Below are 16,470 nucleotides of genomic sequence, written 5' to 3'. Positions count from 1 at the left end.
TGACCACAAACTTTTCTTCCTAGTGGATGGAAAAATTAGGGGTGCAACAGGTGTCTTTGATGGAGGCCTAGATAAGTTCACTGGTTTTGGGGGGTGTCTCTGTTTCTCTTACTGTCTTTGAGCTGCTTAACAACTCTATAAATTACAGCTAGCCAAAAGCAAGGCAAATAATTCTTGTCCATAACTATGCAAATCACTTTTGGCAGGTAGAAATACAATCCCCCCTCACGTAGAATAAGACAGTTTTATATCTATTTATAAATTCATTTCAGCATTCCTTATTGCCTATATATATATATGTGTGTGGTTCTTTGTAACATCTTGCTAGTTTTATCATTTATTAATGAATAGAAGTAAAAATAATTTTATTGATTTTTAGAGAGAGAGGAAGGAAGAGAGGAACAGAGATCTATTATTCCACTTATTTATGCATTCATTGGTTGATTCTTTTTTAAAAGATTTTATTTACTGATTTTTAGAGAGAGGGGAAGGAAGGGAGAAAGAGAGGGAGAGAAACATCCATGTGTGGTTGCCTCCCAAGCACCCCCCACCGGGGACCTGGCTTGAAACCCAAGCGTGTGTCCTGACTGGGAATCCAACCAGTGACCCTTTGGTTCACAGTCCAGCACTCAATCCACTGAACCACACCAGCCAGAGCCATTGGTTGATTCTTATATGTACCTTGACTGGGGATCAAATCCTCAACCATGGTGTGTCAGGACAATGTTCTAACCAACTGAGCTACCCAGCCAGGTCAAAATAAAATCTGAAGCATATGTTCATTTTCTATATGTAGGAGAGTCATGGTTAGAATGTTTTTAAAAAATTATCTAACACAAGACTTGACCCCTATATCCAAACTTTAATCTTCCCCTCTACGAACCACTCTGACATTGATGTTAAAACTCACTCCCTCTGGCTCAACCCCTTACCTTTATCCTGACACCATGGCTCTTTCCAGACTTCCTCTGGTCCCCATCCCTGGCCTCCTTCCAGATTCTGACCCCACCTCTACCCCTAATCCCTAATCCCTAATCCTGTCCCCTCCACCCGGAGGATTAAGTCACAGCCCCACCCAGTGACATTTCCAAGAGACTCCTACTCATTCCCAAAACACCCTCTTCCTCCTTCCTCTTCCCTCAAGCCAGTCCCCCCTCCCCCCCCACCATGTGCTTCTCCCTCACTGCCTCCATCCCCTTGGACTCCCTCACCCCATGTGACCCTGCTCCTCAAAGGCCACTTATCCAAAGCACTGCCCCAATCCATGCCCACATCCTACTTCAAGGACAGCTGACTTTCAATCACCTACCTGAAGATTACCTTCTTGGGCCTGATGGGGGGTGGGTGGGGGTGGGAAGGGCAAATAGTAGAACGAGTCTGGCCGTGTGTGTGTGTGTGTGTGTGTGTTGTGTTGTTGAAGAAAATGGGCTGGAGATAGAGCTGGGCTGGAGAGGAGGCCAAGAACTGGAATTTAGATGTGTTGCACTTGATGCGGAGAGGTAAATTTGAGATGATGCTGTCGATGGCTCTGGTTTTGACGGACAGGCCAGGGGGCAGGGGTACGGTTGAAATGGGGCAGAGGGTGGGAAGAGGGTAGAAAACGGCCTTCTGGGGGCGGATACAGATTAAGAATGTGCACAGGGTTGGAGTGGAGATTGGCAGTCAGGTGATGTTGCAAGGGAGGGTCATGGGGATTTGGGGTGGGTTTGGGGAAGGAAGTGATGAGTTTTCTCCTTCCTTCTAGGTGGGTCCTGCTGCCTCCAAGTTCACAGTGGGTTCAACTCGGGCTTTGGGCAGGGCCAAATCTGGGTCCCAGCTTGTCCTGAAAGCTCCACCCCCAAGCGGAGGGCCAAGCCCAGGCTGGGGGGGTGCCTAGCACAGCCTGCTGAGCCATTGGGGGTGGAGAGGGGTAGGCCAGCAACCGGGAAATGCTGAGGGCGCTGGGGGAGGGAGTTCAGGGGTTAAAAGGCATGGGTCGGGGCTGAAGTTGGAGGCAGCTGGCTGCGGACGCTCTTCACCCAGGCCCCTCACCCAGGTAGGGTCTGCCTGGGGCAGGGGCTGGAGCACTGAGGGGAGGGGGCGGGGGAAGAGAGAGGGAACAGAGCTGAGTCAGGGAGACGGAGCGGGAAGCCGAAGGCTCAGTTATAGATAGGAATCTGCAGAGACCGAGAGCTGAAGCCGCAAAAAGATGGGAAGCTCAGTTTGAGACCAGGTGTCAGAACCAAGCCTGAGAGGGGAGGCAGGACCGGGAGAAGGGCTGGGGGGGAGCACCAAGGACCTCGTTTGCTGGAGGGCAGGGGCGGAGGGCTGGCTTCCGGGGTTGAGGGGCAGCAAGCCAGTGACCTGGGTGGGGGGAGGTGCACGCTGCCCCGCCCCCCGGACGGGTTTGGGGAGGGGTTCTCAGAGTGAAGGAAGGAGATCGACAACTGAGAAGCTCCGGAGCAGAGTTAAGGCGGGCGGGCGGGGTGGGGGGGTGGTCAGAGATGGGGGTTCCGGCCAGTCCTTAACACCTCCCTTCAACTTCCCAGGCCCCTCCCGCCCTGCCGTCCACCCGGGATCCGCCATGTGGTCCCTGGCCACTGCGATCGCCTTCCTGACCATGACCTTGTCAGGCGGTAAGAATGTGCGGGGGTGGAGGCGGGGTGGCCACCCGGGACAATGGTAGGAGGGGTCAGGACGCGGGGAGGGGGCTGGAAGCCACGAGCTCCGCCCCCCCCGCCCACTCCGGGCAGGGTCCCGTGGGGACAGCCCTGAAAGCTTCCTGCTTATCCCTGAGTGACCTGGTTTTCTGGCTGGGGTCAGCCCACTTTCCCCACCAGGCCCCTTTTCTGTCTTACTCTGGGCGGGAAAGCCCACCCCCAGCCCAGCAGCCCCTCCCACATTCCAGACCCCCTGGCCTCCCTGAGTGAGAGGAGTCCCAGAGGCACAGGTTCGAATCCTGACCACTGCCACTCTGAGCAAGTAACTTCGCTTTTTTGTGGCTAGCTTGTTCCATCTGTAAAATGGGAACACAGAAGTTCCTTCCACAAAGGGCTGTTGAGGTAACGCCTGTCTGTGCTGAGTGCCTGGCAGGCAGAAGGGATGGAAAGTTAGTCCTCAAGTTTATTTTGTTAGTTGTGTTCTGTATCCATTGCAGCTCCTTCCAGAACCTTCTAGGTCTTCCTTTCATCCTGGGGGTGACCCCAAACCTGTCTGATTCCTCCCAGAGTTGGTTGTCTCCCTGCCAACTCTGGAAACCCCATTTGTGGGTCATTCGTTCATTCGATCATTCATACAGATGATGTATTATAGGCTTGTACCCTTGAAACCTATATAATTGCATTAACCAATGTCACCCCAGTAAATTCAATTAAAAATAATAGCGCTGCTTGCCAGGTGGTGTGCTGGGTGTGTGCAAGCAGAGACAGAGTGTCTGCTCTCAGTGCCCAAAGCCTAGCGGTTCAGCTGCAGACACTATGCCAATAATTAGCTGATAATTAGTTACAATTGTAACACAGGGGATGGCTTCAAGGGGCCAAGCCAGGAGCTTAGAGGTGCAATGACAGCTCCCTGCCAAGTGGCCTTGTCCCCCCCACCCCCCCCACCCCACACATCCAAACAACTAGACCCTTGAGCTGAGACCCAGAGGAGGGAGAGGTCCACGGGCACCTGACACCCAGCACCACCCTTGGCCTGGAGGTGGGGTGGCTTGTCTCCTTTGGAGACACTCCCAGGACTCCTGCCCAGGTCCCAAGCCCCTCCTGGGTGCCACACCCTGGGCTAGGTACTCCACATGCATTGGCTTGTGGAGTCCCCAACAGCCTTGGGAGGTACGTGAACTATAATTAGTTTTATGGCTTCAAAAGCCAAAACTCTGGCAGAAGAGTCCAACCCCAAAGTGGTGCCTGAGTCAGGATCCTTAGTCCACGCTGTCTGCCCTGCTCCTTGCATCCTGGACAGTATGTCCTGGCAAACCCTCTTCATTATTTTACTTTTTTAGTTACTGATTTTTTTTTTTTTTGAGAGAGAGGAAGGAAGGTAGAAAGAAACATCAATTTGTTGTTCCACTTGTTGATGCATTCATGGGTTCATTTTTTTTTTATTTTAGAGAGAGGGAAAGGGAAGGAGAAAGAGAAGGAGAGAAATATCAATGTGTGGTTGCCCCTTGTACACCCCCTACTGCAGGCCTGGCCCACAACCCAGGCATGTGCCCTGACTGGGAATCAAACCGGAGACCCTTTGTTTCACAAGCCCACATTCAATCTACTGAGCTACACCAGCCAGGACCACGGGTTGATTCTCGTATGTGCCCTGACAGGGGATCAAAATTGCAACCCTGGCACATCAGGATGATGCTCTGACCAACTGAGCTACCTAGCCAGGGCCCATTTTTATCATGTTAGACTTAATGGTCTGCGTAGAATCGATTATTTTTAACTTAAATTACATTAGAAGTTTATATCATTGTCCTAAGTGGAAAACCACATTCTTTGCTATAAATAAAAGAGAAAAAATATCCTGCGCAATGAAACAAAAATGGTACGTTTATTGGGTTGGACCAATTGTCAACCTCTCCCAAAACAGTGATGGTAGATGGTTCAACTTAATAAATTTTAGGTTGTAGGCTGAGGATTCTGCTCCCTTTGGGTTTTAAAAAGTGAGCTCATTTAGCTCATTAGATTCCACATATGAGTGAGATCATATGGTATTTGTCTTTCACTGACTGGCTTATTTCACTATGCATAATGCTCTCCAGGTCCATCCATGCTGTCACAAAGGGTAAGGTTTCCTTCTTTTTATGGCTGAATAGTATTCCATTGTGTAAATGTACCACCACTTTTTTATCCACTCATCTACTGATGGACAGTTGGGCTGCTTCCAAATCTTGGCTATTGTAAATAACACTGCAGTGACTGTAGGGATGCATATATTCTTTTGAATTAGTACTTTGGGTTTCAGACTCGTAGATAGAAAACAAGCTGTCAGCTGTGTAGGGAGCACTGGAGGTGGAGGGATAGAGCAAAAAAGAAAAAGAAAAAAGAGAAAAAACTCATAAATATGGACAACAGTGTGGTGATTGCTGGGGGGAGGAGAAGGGAGAGGTAGAGGAGGATATGGGGAGATAAATGGTGATGGAAGGAGGCTTGACTTGGGGTGGTTAACATACAATACACTGTACAGATGATGTATTGTAGAATTGTGCACCTGAAACCTGTATAATTTTGTTAACCATTCACTCCAGTAAATTCAGTGAAAAAGAAAAAATAATAAATAAAAAATTAGCCCTGGCTGGTGTTGCTCAGTGGGTTGAGCACTAGCCTGTGAATCAAAGGGTCGCCGCTTCAATTCCCAGTCAGGGCACATGCCTGGGTTGTAGTCCAGGTTCCCAGTGGAGCACATGAAAGAGGCAACCACACATTGATGTTTCTCTCCCTCTCTCCCTTCCTTCCCCTCTCTCTAAAAATAAATAAATAAAGTCTTTACCAAAAAAATTAAAAGTGAGCTCAGTGAAGATTCTACAGGTGTTAAAAGCATATTGGCATCATCCTGAGACTTCTTCTTTGGTAAAGTCAGAATTGGGAGAGAGCTGGACAGTGAATCAGTTTCTGAGGCTGCAGAGATGTTACTTACCACCTAAACTGAGCTTGTACCCACCAATGACCTCTGTCCCCACCTTTGAGAACCACTGAGCTAATCCCACTGCTCATGTAGGTTGGGAAGGGACTTGCTGGCCACAGAGCTAGGGACCCCCTATTGTAGCTAATAACAACAACAGTTTTCACTTACTGGGTGCTGTGTGTGTCTTGGATGTAGGATTTTACTGAATCCTACAACTTCCCCATGAGAGAAGAAGCTGTCATCGTCCCCACTTTACAGCTGAGGAAACTGAGGCTGGCAGCTTATAACAGGATCACCTAGCCAGAAAGCAGCACATTCAAGATTGGACTCTCTCTATTCCATTGTCATCTGCTGTGTCTCCAGTGCCAGACAGTGCCTGACACTGGTTGGGCACCTACTGTGTGTCAGACAAGGTGCTAGGTCTGTCTCCTTCCCATGTCTGTAGTGTCCAATATGGTGGCCTCTGGCCACTTGGAGTTATTGAGCATTTGAAATATGACTGGTGTAGCTGAAGAACTGAATTTGTTTTTATTGATTTGAGAGAGAGAAAGAAACATCAATTTGTTGTTTCACTTATTGATGTATTTGTTGGTTGATTTTTGTGTGGGCCCTGACCAGGGATCACCCCCACTAACTTGGTGTATCTGGATGACACTCTAACCCCCTGGGGGCATCATCCCAGTCAGGGTGAGAACTCAGTATTTAAGTTTCATTTTAATTAATCTACATGGAAGTAGCCATGTGTGGCTAGTGGCCACCATATTGAACAGCACAGGTCTAGAGAAAGAATTGTTGAAAAAGAGGAAGCAGCAAATGCAAAAGGTCTAGTGTGTTTGAAGACGCATGAAACTGGAACAGAGTAAGTGGAGAGCAGAGAGGTTGGAGATGGGATCAAAGAGATTAGCAAAGATGAAATGATTCAGAGTCCTGGAAACTTTGAATTTGGGGGTAGTTAGCCTATGGATGCTATTTGAAGCCACAGAGGAACCCAATACATAGGTGTTAGAAAGATGGGTGGGTGGGTGGGTGGGTGGGTGGATGGATGGATGGATGGTTGAATGAATGGATGCTGCCTAGGTGGTTGTGTATATCCATCTCACTTCCGCCTCCTGAAATCTATCCCCGTGTTGGAATGAGAGAAAGTGCAGGTGGGGAGAAAGCCGCACTTCTGCTTATCAGAAGCATCCTCATCAGTGAGCTCTTCCTTCAATGCTGCAATGACGGGTATGACACTTCTATGGAAAAGGACATTGTCATCTCTCTGCTCTGACTCATCTCCACTACATGGGAAATGGCAACTCCCAGTGGCCAAGAAATGAATCCTCGGTTCCGGGTCACCTGGAGCACATTCTGACCCTCTCCCTAAGCTCAGCAACTACCCCTCCAGGCCTCCTCCTCTGCCTGGACCCCAGTTCACTAACATTTTCTCTCCTTCACCAGGCTTCTGTCAAGAGTATTCCAAGATTCTTAGAGGCATCAATGGGACCAAAGGGTTTCTCCCCGGTGGCTACACCTGCCCCCCCCACTCTCAGCCCTGGCAGGCAGCCCTGATGGTACAGGGGCGGCTGCTCTGTGGGGGGGTCCTCATCCACCCCAAATGGGTCATCACAGCAGCACACTGTCTGAAAGAGTATGTGGGGGCCAGGGGAGTGTGGGGTAGGGATGGCAATGGGACTGGGTGGAGTTGCATTTGAGGATGAGGCTGGAGTTTGAGGCCTGAGATCGGAATGGGTAGGAATAAGGTTTGGCAGGGGAGAGGGGACTGGGGACAGAACTGGATTTGAAGTAGGCTATTTGGATGGGATTGGAGTTGATGTGGGAGGAGATGTGTTTGGAGATGAGGAAGGTGAGATGGAGAAGAGGCAGGAGCTGGGGAAGGGCTCCTCTTCTCTAACTGCCCTGTTTCTACACCCACAGCGGGTACAGAGTTTACCTGGGCAAGCACACCCTGTGGCAGCTGGAGGCCGGAGAGCAGGTGAGGGATGTGGTGCGCTCTTTCCCCCACCCCCAGTACCAGAGCAGCCCCACCCACCTGAACCACGACCACGACATTATGCTTCTGGAGCTGCAGTCCCCAGTCCAGCTCACGAGACACATCAGCACCCTGCCTCTCTTCCACAGCGACTGCCTCCCCACTGGCACCTGCTGCCGGGTGTCCGGCTGGGGCACCACCACCAGCCCTGAGGGTACGTACCACCCACCCCACCACTGCACAGGGGGCCTGGGGTCTCACAGGGCAACTGGGGAAACTGGGGCAGAAATGAGAGTAGGCTGGAGGGCGATTCCTTTATATATAAAAGTGAAAGTTAAAAAATAGATAGTTATGCCCTGGCTGGTGTAGCTCAGTGGATTGAGCACGGGCTGCGAACCAAAGTGTCGCAGGTTCAATTCCCAGCCAGGGTACATACCTGGGTTGCAGGCCATAACCCCCAGCAACCGCACATTGATGTTTCTCTCTCTCGCTCTATCTCCCTCCCTTCCCTCTCTAAAAAAATTAAATAAAATAAATAAAATCTTAAAAAAAAATGATGGATGGTGCATGCAATTTTAAAAAATAGATAATTATAAAGAAAAATATAGTTACATATTATACATCACACATAATATTTTGTATATCTTTTATATAAATATAAATTTTAAAATATAGTTACATGTTATAGTTATATGTCCTTTATATAAATTGATAAACATAAAGTTATATATGTTATAGGTCATATATTATATAGTTATATGCCTTTATATAAATTTATAAATATAAAATTACAGTAAATTCTGTTATGTGCATATTTACAAAAATAAACATGTATCTGTATATAAATATGCAAATGAGAAAATTTAAATTTTCTAAATTATAATTCTGTGTTTATGCACCATTTAAATACATTTGTATATAAATTATATATTTTGCATAAATATCTTTAAGTAAGGACAAAAATATAGAATTTACAAAGCAAGTGATATTTTGATCATTATTAACTGGGATAAAATAGAAACAACCACGTCCTCTGTTTGTGAGTTAGGCGTGTGTGAAGGCAGGGCTGGCCTACAGCAGCAGAGCCCTGGATGTCTCCTCCGCCATCCCCAGCTCTCTGCCAGCCTCATTTCTGTGTCTGTCTGCCCGGCATTCCCCATCTCTCTTTCCACCACTTCCCTCCTCCTGCAATCCCTTCCATCTCTCCTGTGTTTTCTCTGCCTCCAGTACTCTCACCATCTCTGTCTTCCTATTTCTCCAACCCCCATCTGTCTTGATGTTCTCCCTTCCCATGTGTATCTCCCCGCACTCAGTTCCCAGCCCCACCCCCCTCCATCTCTCCCTCCACTTTCCTCTCACCCCCTCACCCTTCTCCACATTTCTGGCTCTCCCCCATAGCTCTCTCTTAAAGTCTCATAGCCTGTCCTAGAGAAAGATACCCCTAGACCTTCCTCTCTCTCCTCCCCAGTGAGTTACCCACAAACCTTGCAGTGCGCCAACATCCAGCTACGCTCCGATGAGGAATGTCGTCAAGTCTACCCCGGCAGGATCACACCCAACATGCTGTGTGCTGGCACACAGGAGGGCGGCAAGGACTCCTGCGAGGTGAGGCCACAAGGGGCTGGGGGCCGGGGCTGCCATGGGCCTGGGTGGGAGGCCAGGATGGAGGGACCGATGCTGGAGGGAAAGGACTTGCCTGTAGCCTCTGCAGAACCAGGCTGTGTAAGGTGAGCTGTCTCCTAGCACAGAGTGAAAACTGAGCAAAGTACCCATGGATGACAAACACAATTCATCTTAAGCCCCAGTTTGCCTAACAGTTGCTGCCCAGAGCCTGGGGTTGACATGCATAAGAATTAGGGTGTTTTTTGGTTACAAGTGACAAAAAAATCTAACTCAGACTACCTCAAGTAAAGCGATGCCTTTGGTAACTGCAAAGTCCAGAGGTTCCTGCTTCAGGCATGGGTAGGTCCAGGTACACACATGACATGTTTAAGACTGACATAAACATCTTTTCTTTCTTTTTTAAAAGATTTTCTTTATTTGTTTTTAGAGAGAGGAGGAGGGAGGGAGAAAGAGAGGGAGAGAAACATAAATGTGTGAGAGAAACATGGACAGGTTGCCTCTCGAACATCCCTAACCGGGGACCTGGCCCGAAACCCAGGCATATGCCCTGGGAATTGAACCAGCAACTTTTTGGTTCACAGGCTGGTGCTAAGTCCACTGAGCCATGCCAGCCAGGGCAGCATCCTGAGCATGACTCTCACTAGGCTAACTTAAGTAATGTCCGAGAACCATCACTCTGGCCAGAGCTGTGGGATTCTCTGATGGACCAAATCTGGGTCAGAGGACTAACTGTGGGGGATGGGAGGGGCAGGGACAAACTTGGAGAGTAAGAGGGGTCATTCCCCAAATGAAAAAAAAATCAGGAGGCTGTTACCAAAATAAGGTACAGCAGATACCACGTGGGCAAAATGACAACCTGTGTCCAAGAGAGGAGGTTGAGGTTTGGTTCAGTGGGAAAGGGTATGATAATGAATCAGTGATGAGTGCCTTATCAATAGTAATATTGAGTGTCCTGGGCCCAGGGGAGATGAAGCACTCGTGTGTACAAACCCCACCCAGGGGGCGGTGAACTCAATCACAAGATGACGTGAAGAAACCATAAAGCAGGAGCAGATTTGGCAGGCAGGCGGTGCAAGATGGGATTTAGGACCAGAAAAACAAGAACAGGTGTATAAGGTGAACTGTCAGTATTTTCATGAGATGGAGAAGCCGAAAACCAGAGACACAGAAGTCTCTCTCTCTGTTTCAGTGTCCATCTCTGCCTTTCTATTTCTCTCTCATTCTCTGTCCTTCTGTGTTTGCCTTCTGCTCTCCACTTGCATCTGTTGCTGTCTCTCTGTATTCCTGCCCCTGTCTCTGAGACTGTCTCTCTCCATTCCTGCCCCTGTCTCTGAGTCTGTCTCTCTCCATCATTCACTCTCTCCCCACAAGTCCCCATCTATCTCTGCCTTTGTTTGGCCCCAGCCAGGACCCCACCTTTCTGTCTCCCCCCTGCAGGGTGACTCCGGAGGCCCCCTGGTCTGTAACGGAACACTCTATGGCATCATCTCCTGGGGAGACTTCCCATGTGGGCAGCCCAACCGGCCTGGCGTCTACACCCGAGTCTCTCAATACATTTCCTGGATCCAAAACACAATCCGAAAACAGAAAACTCAGGAGAAGAAATGGACAAAGGGTCTGCAATAAAAGTCGGGTTGACTGACCCACCTCATGCCCTCCTTACTCGGCTTGCCCAGCCCTGCTCTGCCCCTCTCAGCCTGTTCCCTTCCAACTGGCAATTCACGTTCTCTGAAGGTCCCATCCCAGCTGACATTCCGTGTTTCAAAAACACTCAGTCACTGCCAGCATCACACTCTGCCAGACGGTGTACCCCTGAAACACCCCAGTGCCCTGAATGTCCCAGCCCAGACACGTTCCAGATCTGCCAACTGTTTCAACGTAAACCCAGATCTCCATCTGAATGTTTTATCTGTGAAACCCTGAAGTACCTCCAGCCCGTCCTGACAAGATTCTAAGTTCCATGAACACACCATCCTTGAAAATATTCCAGACTCCTTCAGGTGTTTAGTCATTGCCAGTGTTCTAGGCCCTTCTACACTTTGGACTTGGGAAGGTCCTAGGCTCCCATGCTCCCGTGACATTTCACTCTGAAAGTATTCTCTTCTGCCCTGACAACACGGTATGCCCTGAATGTCACCACAGCCAACATGGGGTACTCAATGGTGCATCCTTACATAGTTCCAGGCCTCCCAAATGCTCCATCCCTACCGACATCTGGTCTCTGACAATACTGCCTATCTCTGAATCCCCACGCCTGCTCTAGAATTGATAGTGATGGGGTTCAGTATCCCTCCATGCCTAGACCCTACTATCCACCAAATATCCTGCCCCTCTCCAGGGACACCCTTGTTCAGTGCCCCATGCTGTTGTGACATCTTTGGCCATGACCTCAGAACACAATGGTCACATGCTTAAGCCACAGAGGTCCCTGCTTTGAATGAGTTATAAAACTCACCATGTCTCTTTCCTCATCTGTAAAATGGGGCTCACAATTTTTACTTATTTATCTATTTTTAGAGAAGGGAGAGAAACATCAATGTGATTGACGTGTGCTAGATACATCGATCAGTTGCCTCTCATATGCCCCCAACTGGGGGCCTGGCCTGCAACCCAGACATGTGCCCTGACTGGGAATCAGACCAGCGAAGTTTCAGTTTGCAGGCCAGCACTCAATCCACTGAGCCACACCAGCCAGGGCTCATAATTTTTCTTCATAGCATTGTGCAGATAAAGATTGCCTTACTGCTATTATCTGGGTGCTTCTCTATCAAAGATTACCTTTGGATGTCAATAACAACCCCTTTGAAGAGTGTCAAAGGGTGTTGCACTTCCTTATTCTTAGCAAACTTTCAGGGCTGACATGTGCAGGCACTCTCCTAAGTATTGGCAAATATAGCTTTGTTTATTCAAATGTTGGTACCTATGATAAGCCAGGCACTTTTGTAGACACAAGTGATAAACAGTGAATTAGACAGAAACTTCTGCCCTTGTAGAGTTTACATTTTCTCGGGAGACACATGATAAAAAGGTGAATTAAGAGATAAATTGTCAGGTGGTTAAAAAAGGGAGGTCAGGGTGAAAAGATAGGGAGAATGAGTGGAATTGCTTTTATTTATTTACTGTTAGAGAGAAGAAGGGAGGGAGAGAAAAATCAATGTGTGATGAGATGCATCAATCGGTTGCCTCTCACACACCCCAACCTGGGGACCTGGCCCACAACCTAGGCATTTGCCCTGACCAGGAATCAAACCTGCAACTTTCTGGTTCACAGGCTAGTGCTCAATCCACTGAACCACACCAGCCAGTGCCCATCAGTTGATTCTTATACGTGCCCTGACCAGGATCAAACCTGCAACCTTGGTATATTGGGATGATGTTCTAACCAACTGAGCTATCTGGCCAGAACTGGAGTTGCTTTTAAATGGGATAGTCTGGGAAGAAGACAGTACACACAAAATGATACACAATTTGTTATACCATATACTAATAAAGCTACAACATTTGCAAATGTACTAAATACCACTGAACTCTTCACCTTGAATGGTTACTTTTATGTGTGAATTCCATACTAATTTTTTAAAGGCCCTGCAATAATAAATATAATAGCAAAAGATACAGTTATGGAAACAATAACAAGGATATACAACAACAAAGATAATAGCAAAGCCTACATAATGAAAACTAGCAAAAGTACACAATAGTAAAAACAATAGCAAAGGATAATAAAGATAATGGCAAAAGATACACAGTGATAAAGAGAATAGCAGGAGGAAATGTGATAAGGAATAAAATAAGGAGAGCAAAGTCACCAATTCAAATCTCCTTTTGAGGATGAAGAACTAGCTACATATATTAATAAACACTGAAAGAGGGAGCACATACTTCAAAGGGCTCCCAGGGAGATTGATATGTTAACCTGTGCAAATCGCTCAAAAAGAAGACCAGGTACTGAGTGAGTGCTTAGTAAGTGGCAGCTCTCATTATATTGTTACTCTTACTGATATAATTGTTATGGCACTATGTCTCCCAAGCTGCCAGTGCCAGAGCAAGCAGCCTTGGGTGACAGCTGAGGATTTGCGAGTGAGATGTGGCCGCCCAAATCCTTCCTGTGGAACAGGGAACAGAAAATAATGACATACCTGAGCTGGAGACTGGCTGCCCACACCTTAAATCAGGAAAGCCAGCCAGGCGGCCAGGCTCTGAGGCTTCTGAGCCTCTCCTCCTCCCTCCCTCCCAGGATTTCAAAGCCAGGAGTTCTTTTCTTGTGTGGTGTTTTTTTTTCCCCCCTAGGGAAATTTTAATAACAATGGGGACCTGGCTGTAGAGGAATTTGGAAAGCTGAAGGAGACTAGGAAGAGAGACAGAGAAGTGAGGAAGGATGGGGTCAAAAAAATGGCAATACTTCCAGGCACTGGTCCAGCCTAAAAAGCCATTTTCATTCTCCCAAGACCCCTGTGGAGGAAATATCAGCCCCCCAGTTTACAGAAGTGTCAACCTAGACTAAAGAAAATTCACCAGTGAGTTGAGCTCATCCAGGCTGATGGGGACACATTCCTGTACTTCCCTCCATGACCATTCCCAAGGACTTCTCCCTTATAATCCAGAGGGTCCAGGCCAAGTTCAGTCACCGCCTCAGCTGTGGGGCTTGTGTAAGGACCTAGGCTGGACTTTCCAGGCTAATGGGGGTTATAAGGTTGTGCCCCCAATTCTAATGTGTGGGGTGGGGTTGCCCCACTTCACCAAACGATTCTTGGACACCAGCTGGGTGTCCTACAATTGAAATTCAAGTCTGACACTGTCACCAGGAGATAGTCAGATCCCACAAATTAAAGGCTCAGTCCTACAAAACTGCCCCTCCCCTTTTCATGTCCCCCCCTTTCCTGCCACACTTCAGATGCCAATCAAAAGTCCAGGTTCTCACCTGTGCTCCTGACCACCACCTGTAGATCTGAGGTTACGACTCCCTCCTTGCGTTTGCTTGATTTACTAGAGTGGCTTCCAGAACTCAGAGGAACATTTTACTTACTAGATCACCAGTTTATTATAAAGGATATAACTCAGGAACAGCAGGATGGAAGAGATCCCGAGGGCCAGGTATGTGGGAAGGGGCTTAAAACTGGCATGTCCTCTCCAGGCACCTCTCCCCCGCAAATCTCCACATGTTCACCGACCCTGAAACAGCTCTCTAAATGCTCTCTTCTTGCGTTTTTAGGAAAGCTTCATTCCATAGGCAGGACTGATTAAACCCTTGGTCATCAGTGACTGATTCAACCTCCAGCTTCTATCCCCTCTCCAGAGGTGGGGGCTGATGGGTGGGACTGAAAGTTCCAACCCTCTAATCACATGGTTGGTTCCCCTGGCAACCAACCCCCATCCTTAGGAGCTTTCCAAAAGTCACTTCATTCACCCAACAAGAGATACCTCCACCTAGGAAATTCCAAAGGTTTTAGGGGCTCTGTGCCAGAATTGCGGGGGAAGACCAAACATATATTTCTAATTGTAAATTATACTGTCACAGGGGACCAATGGGACTTAAGCCCAAGCTTTGATTTTTAACAAGTGCAATGGTGAGATGAGAGATGCAGACAGGTGGTTGGGAGGGTTGAGGAGGCAGGAGTCCTAGGGGGACCAGTTTGGAAACAAAGTGGACTCAAACTGCAGGAGCTGGAGAGATAGATTTCAAAGACACAGAGCCGAAAGTGGAGGCAGTCAGTCTTGGTGCCTAATGGGACACATCCAGGCACTTGGGTTCCAGATAGGGTTGGGTCTGCACCGGGAGACTGAGTAGATGGTGGGGCCACCATGCAGACCGACAGGGTTCTGAGAACAGGTCGACGTGGATAGCCGGTGAGCTCAGTTTGGGTCATTCAGGAAGTTGGGGAGAGGCCTGAGAACCAAGCCGCCCCAGTGACGGATGACAGGTAGAAACTGTCAGGTGTATGCAGTCAGTGCATCTGCCGTGGCTTAGGACAGGGCTTTGGGAACACCCTTGTTTGTGAAGACACCAGTGAAGGAAGAAAAGGCCTATTCATATAGGAGGCCAGGAAGGGGAGCCAACAAAGTAGGAGGAAAACCAGCAATGCATGGCTTCCGGAAGCCAGAGAGGAGCGGCTGGCATGTGGAATGTTGCGGAAAGGTTGAGTAAGAAATGTTCAGACAGATGGACAGACAGGTGGCCTCTGGGTTGCTCAACATGGAAGTCTGTGTGAACCCAAAAAGAGCCTGGCTGCAGGGTGCACGCAGTGAGGAGGCACATGTGGAGAAGTCTGGCAGGGAAGGATGGTGGGAAGACAGAGCTGTGGGGCTAATTTGGATGAACTCTGTGGTCCCAGAGTCATCCAGCACAGCATTAGGCACACAGAGCAAATGAATGAGCAGAGGAGTCGAATGAGATAGAAACATAGAAGGAAGAGAAAGAAGTTGTAGCACCAAGCTGTAGCACCAACCATATGGCGAGGCAACCACACATGGATTTTCTCTCCCTCTCTTTGTCCCTCCCTTCCCCTATGTCTAAAATAAATAAATTAAATATTTTTAAGTAAAAAAAATTGAAAAAATCTAAAAATAAAATTTGAATCTTTACCCAAGGATCTTTGTATCATTTTCAGAGAGAGGAAAAGAGAGAGAGAGGGACAGTGATGTGAGAGAGAAACATTGATTGGCTGCCTCCTATATGTTTCCCTACTGAGGATTGAACCTGCAACCTAGATATGTGCCCTGACTGGGAATTGAACCTGCAATCCTTTGGGGGTACGGCATGACCCTCCAACCAACAGGGCAAAGGCCCACAAATTGTGTAAATTGATATGGGTAATTTTGATAGTGTCTATAGCTCACCTACCTGATATCCCTACCCATCTTTTTTTTTAAGATTTTATCTATTTATTTTTAGATAAAGGGGAAGGGAGGAAGAGAGGGAGAGAAGCATCAATGTGTGGCTGCCTCTCATGCATCCCCCACTGGGGAACCAGGTCCAACACAGGCACGTGCCCTGATTGGGAATCGAACCAACAACCCTTTGGTTCGAAAGCCAGCACTCAATCCACTGAGCCACACCAGTCAGAGGCCCCGCCCATCTTTGTTACCATGTTGGATAATCCCAGGAGGAAAGCATGTAGAGACATTTAGCTTCCCCCTAGCCCCACTTTTCAGATGGGCCAACCTAGGTCAGGACAAGCAAGGGACTCAATGGCCCCCAATGAGTCACGGGATGAACCCAATGTTTAACCCCATCTGCAGGGTTCCAAAAGCTATCCTCTTTCTTTGAAACCCATAGG

The 16,470-nt window shown here is 48.1% G+C and overlaps 1 protein-coding gene across 2 annotated transcripts; it reads left to right on the top strand.

Moving 5' to 3' along the window:
• The first annotated feature begins 1,897 nt into the window (after window positions 1–1,897).
• On the top strand, window positions 1,898–10,849 carry KLK13 (kallikrein related peptidase 13). Of its 2 annotated transcripts, none has more exons than XM_036012636.1 (6): window positions 1,898–2,035; window positions 2,529–2,615; window positions 7,039–7,243; window positions 7,516–7,784; window positions 9,039–9,175; window positions 10,631–10,849. In XM_036012636.1, exons 2-6 carry the CDS (start codon window positions 2,564–2,566, stop codon window positions 10,817–10,819), a joined length of 852 nt encoding a protein of 283 aa, XP_035868529.1. In that variant the 5' UTR covers window positions 1,898–2,035; window positions 2,529–2,563; the 3' UTR covers window positions 10,820–10,849. The 2 variants fall into 2 exon arrangements, with proteins under 2 accessions (XP_035868529.1, XP_028386012.1); XM_028530211.2 differs by having other exon boundaries at window positions 1,899–2,035; window positions 7,039–7,228.
• The last annotated feature ends 5,621 nt before the right edge of the window (window positions 10,850–16,470 follow it).

This window comes from Phyllostomus discolor, chromosome 12 (assembly GCF_004126475.2).
Source record: "Phyllostomus discolor isolate MPI-MPIP mPhyDis1 chromosome 12, mPhyDis1.pri.v3, whole genome shotgun sequence".
NCBI classification, from domain to species: domain Eukaryota; kingdom Metazoa; phylum Chordata; class Mammalia; order Chiroptera; family Phyllostomidae; genus Phyllostomus; species Phyllostomus discolor.
Note: the sequence above shows the minus strand (reverse complement) of the source record. Positions and strands in the feature narration are given on the sequence as shown.